This window comes from Oratosquilla oratoria, chromosome 21 (genome assembly GCF_046742065.1).
Source record: "Oratosquilla oratoria isolate Oo_2021 chromosome 21, ASM4674206v1, whole genome shotgun sequence".
Lineage (NCBI taxonomy): Eukaryota > Metazoa > Arthropoda > Malacostraca > Stomatopoda > Squillidae > Oratosquilla > Oratosquilla oratoria.
In genome coordinates, this window is record NC_134797.1 from 3,778,650 (window position 1) to 3,786,149 (window position 7,500).

General features: G+C 37.5%; 1 protein-coding gene across 1 annotated transcript in view; it reads left to right on the forward strand.

The window, feature by feature from the left end:
• Positions 1-7,500, forward strand: part of LOC143036682 (uncharacterized) — a 38,195-nt gene that overhangs the window by 25,312 nt on the left and 5,383 nt on the right. Inside the window, exons 5-8 of the mRNA XM_076204255.1 lie at positions 920-1,064; positions 1,602-1,778; positions 2,603-2,918; positions 5,250-5,419. Coding sequence (XP_076060370.1) covers positions 920-1,064; positions 1,602-1,778; positions 2,603-2,918; positions 5,250-5,419 — 808 coding nt within the window. The remainder of the gene's footprint in view (positions 1-919; positions 1,065-1,601; positions 1,779-2,602; positions 2,919-5,249; positions 5,420-7,500) is intronic.

The following is a 7,500-nucleotide window of genomic DNA, read 5'->3' on the forward strand; positions in this document are numbered from 1 at the left end:
AGAGTAAGACTGGAAAATAGGTCTCAAGTCTAGTTTTTGTCTTTTCAAGAAAGTCCTTCGACTAAACTGTTTCTTCATAATGTGTCTAGATATTACGTAAAATGCTCGTAAAAGGAAATTGTATCTATAAATCTACGGTGAGTATTTGCCAATTCATCACAAGTAATAATTTAACATTATAAAATGACAGGAAATAGGCATCCTTTCAGTCACTGATATTCGCTCTCTGTTCAAACGGAGATTCTTTATAGAGGGGCGTAATACAACAGAGGATGAAAAGGTGATTGTTCAAATTATTTGGTTGAGACATTGAGAAAAGAAGAACGATATCTGTCAGTGATACGTATGATTTGCACATTGCAATAATTATTTTTGCGATCAAAGTTACATAAGTCACACTTAAGCCTCAATCTATCAATCAATTAGCCATTCGGAGTCAGCTACTGATCAAAGGCCTTTCCTAGCCTCACCCATGAGTCAAACTGTTTTGCTAATCTTTGCAACATCACTCGATCGTTCTTCTGAAAGATGCAAGAACAGAAGTTCATTGTAGATTGTAAACAGAAACTGTAGATAAAGGAATTTGGACTTTCTTATAGATGTCATTATAAATGATTCTATGAGTAGCAATTGTTTTGTAAATCTTGTTCAAAATAGTTATGTTTTACTACTATTCTATGCGTTGTTAGTTGTGATTATAAGGTTAGTAAAGGTGATTTGTTATCACAAGCACAATCATGAACACACCACGTTGATATACAAATCCACAGTGCCATCCATATTCTCGACAACATAATTCTGAATCCTGTATATATATATATGTATATATGTATATATGTATATATATATATATATATATATATATATATATATATATATATATATATATATATATTCATGGTCTATCACTGTCTTGCAGGCTAATGGTGGCCCTAGGACAGTTGACAGGGTTACCGTGGGTAGGTGGCGTTGGCGTTATGTTGCTGCAGGTTTGTGTCGTTCCCACTGGAAACTCTCAATGGATCAGCCTACCCCGAGCGTATGGGCCACAAGTTCACATAAATGTAAGTTTTCTGTTATTATTATTATAATTTATTCTATTTTTATGCAGCAACTTACTGCATTGCTTCTGCATCAGGCTGGGGCCAGGGGTAAGCGATGGTCTTTCATCCACAAGGGGTTAAGGTGAAATGATTTTGGATGGGTGTGGGATGGTGTAGGGGCGGGGAATGTAGGCGAATGCTGTGGCTACAATTTTCCTTACAAGGGAGAAGAGGCCTTTTAGTAAATATAAATATGTGTTAATTTGATTACACCTTTCAAGGAGCGACAAATATAATCATGACCAAGTACTGATATGTACCGTATGTCGCTTTCTAGGTAAATAGTGAGGAATACAGGTAGCCTATACAGTGATGAATGAAGATGATTAAATCGTTTAACATTTCTATATCTTCTTAACTCGTGGAATGTCAATGTATCATATGACATAGATGTTCAGTTCCTCTATTAATAGAAGCAATCTTTACATTGGCCCACTATATATCTGATATGAATCAAAGACTTCTCTTTTTGTAACACTGTCGATGGTACGTGAGCAGATGGAAGTGCAGCTTCGACTTCCACGTGATATAGTTCCTGAGTCCTGTGTACGTGTCACTGTGTGGACTAAGGACCGTTCGTGGAGATACTGCGCCCTTGGACATGCAATTGCACCCATCTCCAACGTTACTGAAACCCCACAGCCCATCAAAGCCAACCTGGAGGCGCACACGCAGGTGAAAGAATTTGTTCACATTTTACAAAGGATTACAAAGAAGGAGCACGTAGACAGGAAACCCTTTGGTCCATAACTAGGTCGGATGCGAAAAAATCATAACAATGATAAACAAATAAATAAAAATAGTAATAATAATATAAATAATCGCCAATAAAATGAATAACTAAGTAGGTAAAGTTAAATAATAAACAAACTGGTAAATAGTAAATAATAATAAATGGACAGATAAATGATAATAGATAATAATAAACAAACAGACAAACAATAACAAACAAATAATATAAGATAAATGACAGGCATTACAGTATCTTCCTTAGGTGTTTATCTAAACGAATCTTAAAGCTTCGAATTGAACTACATTGCATTCCCTCTGCAGGAAGTTTATTCCATTTATTAACTATATCGTTGTCTCGCAAACACCCATACCGACGTTTTCTTCGTCAATCAATCGTGATTTTTCATAGTTTTAAGGTTTTTGTATTTATTCGCTTATCTTGTTTACAAACAGAAAAGTTTCTAATAATTCTAAGAATTCTTTTGCCTCACACTTTTGAAGATATTTTAATCTATTCACTTCTGATTATCATTATTTTTGTCTCTCAGTCTTAAAAAATTTTGTACTTATGCATTTACCTCTTTGTTTATGGATAGAAGAAATTATAGTGATTTCAATCATTCTTGCATCTCTCGCAGTTTTAATATTTTACATTTATTTACTTATCTTGTTTACAGACAGAAGATAATGTAATTATTACAATTAAAGTTTTATCTCTCACAGCTCTTATACATTCTATACTTATCTACTTACTTCATTGTTCACAGATAGAACAGAACCACGGGCTGCTTGAAGTGGGTCTGCAGTGTTTGCCAAAGACGTCTGAAGTCGTAGAGGATAAGAAACCTCAGAGGAAGATAACAACTCACAGTCTTCACATGAGCGCAGTCAACACAAAGAACCGTTTCAGTAAACAGATGAAGAACCTCCGTCACGCCCATAAAGGTCACGATAAAGCAAATGTCGGGGAGGAAGTCATCCTTGTCGTCGACGTGCTCCGTTCGAAAGACCTTAGATTCAAGTTCAGGACGCTCTTGTCGAAGGTGGCGCCAACGAAACTCAGATTGTCAAGTTCGGCGAGAGGTAAGGCAGGCGGGGATGGTATTTCGGTGTGATAAGGTATTTTGTGAATGCACACATACGTGTACACAAACACATACACACTCACTCACACACACACACACACACACACACACACACACACACACACACACACACACACACACACACACACACACACACACACACACACACACACACACACACACACACACACACACACACACACACACACACACACACACACACACACACACACACACACACACACACACACACACACACACACACACACACACACACACACACACACACACACACACGAGTTCAACAGGTGATCCAAAGACAAAGGAGAATGCACACACACGCACACACACAAACGAACCACTGAGCTGTCAACTAGAGTTCCGTAGGCTGTCGAATAATATGAAAATTCTCAACAGTGCAAAGAAAGCAAGAGGCTTGGGTTGTATTGAGTGGAAGGGGGAGCACTTGTGGTCGCCCAAAATGATCTCTGTGCAGCGTTGAATGTGTCTATCGTGAGAAAATGCAAGGGAACCAAGGTGGATCTGGAGAAAACGGCGACGAGTTTGATTCGAATGTCAACATAAACGCAGAGCCCTCTTGAGTTGCTATACAGAAACTAAATATAAATAGAAGCTTTGAAACCCCAAGATTGTTAGATTCTACGGTAATGACCTATTTTCTGGCTTTGGTAAGTACGAAAATATAATTTGAGTCTATTCATAGACACGGAAAGGGAGATGAATTTTAATAGAAACTCGTGAGAGAGAGAATTCATGGAATTAAGGAAAGATATTGTGATTTTATGGAAAGACAATTTTGATGTCAATATAGAGGTATGTGAACTAAAGGAGAAGAATTCAGAAATAAATAACGAATTAAGTGAATTGAAAAAAGAACTAATTGGGGATAAATGTGAAAATGGAAAGATGAAAAACAATCATACTACCAATCGTGAACATTAAAAAAAAAAGAGATAAATCACATAATACAGACAATGTCTGAAAGAAGTGAAGAAAACTTAGATGAGGAAAATTTGCAGGAGATTAAGAAATGAAATGAAAATAGAAAAAAACGAAGAGATAGCTTTTAAAGAAATAGTACAACAGATGCAGGAAAATGCAAAGGAGAAAGTTATTCAAATAATCAAAGAGAAAGCAAATTGGGGAAGAGATAGAGTAGATAGAAGAAAATATATTGTAGTATATAGACCAAAGAAAAAACATGGTTTGGTTAGGTACTTAAGAGAAGAAAGAGAAAAAAGAAATGACAAAAATAATTCTAAAAGAAGTACAAGATGATGACCAAGAACTAAAAAAGAGATAGAAGTGTATATAATGGGACAATATTCTAAAGAAAGAAATCGACCCCTAAAGATAAAACTAGGATCACACATGGTAGCATAAGACATACTAGCAAAATCAGGTAAGTTAGCAAAGAGTGAACATTACAACAATATATGGATAAAAAGAGAAATGAATGTTGAGGAGAGAGAAAGAGAGAAAACACTAAGAGATTAAGCTAAAGAAAAAATGCGAAGAGAACGGAGACTGAAAGCAAACACACACACACACACACACACACACACACACACACACACACACACACACACACACACACACACACACACACACACTCACTCACACACGCGCGCGTGCACACACACACACACACATTCCCTCATCCCCTCTGTCTGTCTATCTGTCTCTCTCCCTCTCTCTGTCGGTCTCTCTCTCTCTCTCTCTCTCTCTCTCTCTCTCTCTCACACACACACACACACACACACACACACACACACACACACACACACACACACACACACACACACACACACACAAAAAAAAAAAAAAATAACCACCTAGCCACTTACCTACTTGAAACACTTTAGTACCTAAAATGTTTTATGAATTAGAATACTTGAACCCCAAGTAGTTAAGTATTTCTAAGAAGAAATGAGCAGTGGTTCAGTCAAGTGCTTATACTATTATAGGATTGACTAAATGTTTGCTTAGAAAATTATTGTTTGGAATAGGTAGGTTCTTTATTCCATATTTTCTATTTTAGTTGCACCCATTACCACACATCAACATTTTACATTAAATTATTAATATCACTGGAAAGGAATTAATATCTAGATTAGATTTTACCAAATTTTTTAATGCATTGATTTTGCTACACACAATTAGACTGGTAAAACAGGTCTACATTAGTTTCAAAATGCAATTATCCAAAACTTACTAACGAATGGATCAAATTCAATAGTGGCTAAGAGAACATAGAGTGTGTAAAAGGCACTGTGTGTAACGGTGCGCACTATCGTTTCATCCTCAGATCGCATGGAAATGTTATGTTACATCACAGCGTGGGTACGAGGCGAGCGCGTCCATCGACGTGCAACACCACCAGTCACTTTGCCTGTGACGCGTGATCCCGTCTTCCGCGCCAGGGTGCATTTGACGATACCTAAGAATCAATTGCAAGATACAGCTATCGTTATAAAGGTAAGACAGACTCCTGGTCTCTGTGGGATAATTTACTCATACAGTTATTTTGTATTTATACATATAGAACATGAAAGAAAATTTAGAGTATGTAGATACAAAATATTTGTTATTCTAAACAAGATCATTCAGAGTCCAAAGTGCACTTTTTCACTCGGCGGAGAGGATCTTTGCGTAAATTACAAAGGCCGAATAGTTAATGTGATATTTATTAATAAAATAGCCTAATACAGTAATATATAAAGGATATCTGGGTAGCATGATTGGAGAGATTGTTGTAGGTGGCAATAAAAGTATCAGAGATTGAAACATGTATTGAGCCACCATAAACAATATACACTGGAAAAATGTAAGAGCGTGTTTACACGAGAAAGGTTAATTCACAACTGGCAAGGCAAACCACCAAACTCAGATTTGGAGGGGAAAACTATCATGCGTCGAGATGAACGCTTGGTTCTCCCTACATATTCGTATGTAAAGTTACACTCTTTATGATAAATAGACAATACAATCAATAATGAAATTAATGTCCAACAAAAACTATACCAATCGACAATTCAATGGGGAAATATACAACTCCCTATTGAGCAGTACGTAAGTATAATGCACAACACAATTGTACGATGCTACAACGTACCACACCATCACAAGATTCTAACCAACAAATTTATTAAACAATGAGTAAAAGCTCTATTCCTCGACATTAATATGAATTCATTAGACAAAGGTGTTTTTATTGCAACGCAATAGAAAGTGGCGCCTTTTACACACACACACACACACACACACACACACACACACACACACACACACACACACACACACACACACACACACACACACACATACACACACACACACACTCATATATATATATATACATATATACATATATATATATATATGTGTATATATATATATATATATATATATATATATATATATATATATATATATCAAGGACTACTATTACACAGGACGTGCACACCCAGATTCCTGGCGCCGCTAGCGGAGGCCAGTCCAGTGTGCTACGAGCAGTGGAGGTGTAAGGTTGTGTCGCTGCGTCTTTCGCGCGTGGCTACATTTAGAAGTGGATAGTGTTTGTTTACATAGGCTCTTGTTGATTTTGTTTGTTTGTTTGGTTCTTCATAGGTTCTTTCTTGCTGATTTTGTGTATTCAAAATGCCGAATAAGTGTGGTGTTGTGAACTGCAACGGTAACTATAACAAGGATAACAGGTGCCGAGTGTTTCGACTGCCAAAAGACTGTTATGAAAGACAGAAGTGGCTTGATGTGCTACCACCACGTAATAACTTTGTTGTTGATTCTGACAGATTTTTCATTTGTGAGTTTTCCATGAATAATTATTGTTTTGCTCTTGAATCATACCCCAAGTGTAGTTATGAACATCTCAGAGACTTTTTGGTGCTGCCAAGCAAACGCAAGCTGCAATACATCACTTCATCTATTGACAAGGGTCAGGTGATGAGGGAAACATTTGCCAAAGTGAAGACACTGCAGCAGAAGAATGTATTTCTCTTGATAGATGAAATATAGATTCAGTCAACTGTTGCATTTTTCTGGTGTGGTTCTGAGTGGCATGGCAGTGAACAAGCCAGACTGCAAGGCCACTTCTATGCTATGTATTATGATGAAGTCGCTGCACAGAGGACCTAGTATTATTATTTCTGTGACACCCATCCACAAGCTCGCAGCAGCATACCAGCTTGAGCGTGTGAAGGAGGCGACAGCTGCTGTTGAGAGGGCAGGTGGGCGTGTCATCGGGTCTATCACAGACAACCACAAGATAAACCAGCAGTACTGTAAGCTGTTTGATTTTCCGGGTGATTGCCGTGCCACAGCCAAGCATCCTCTTGACAAAGATCGTGTCTGGTTTCTCCTTTTTGACACAGTGCATCTTCTGAAGTGCATCCACAACAACTGGATCAGTGAGAAGTGCCAGAAGATCAGTCTTGACAATAAAACAACAGCATCATTTGCTGACGTCAAGGAACTGTACGAGTCAGAGAAAGGCAGTATTCTGAAGACTACTCCCCTCACTAAATTTGCTGTCAACCCCT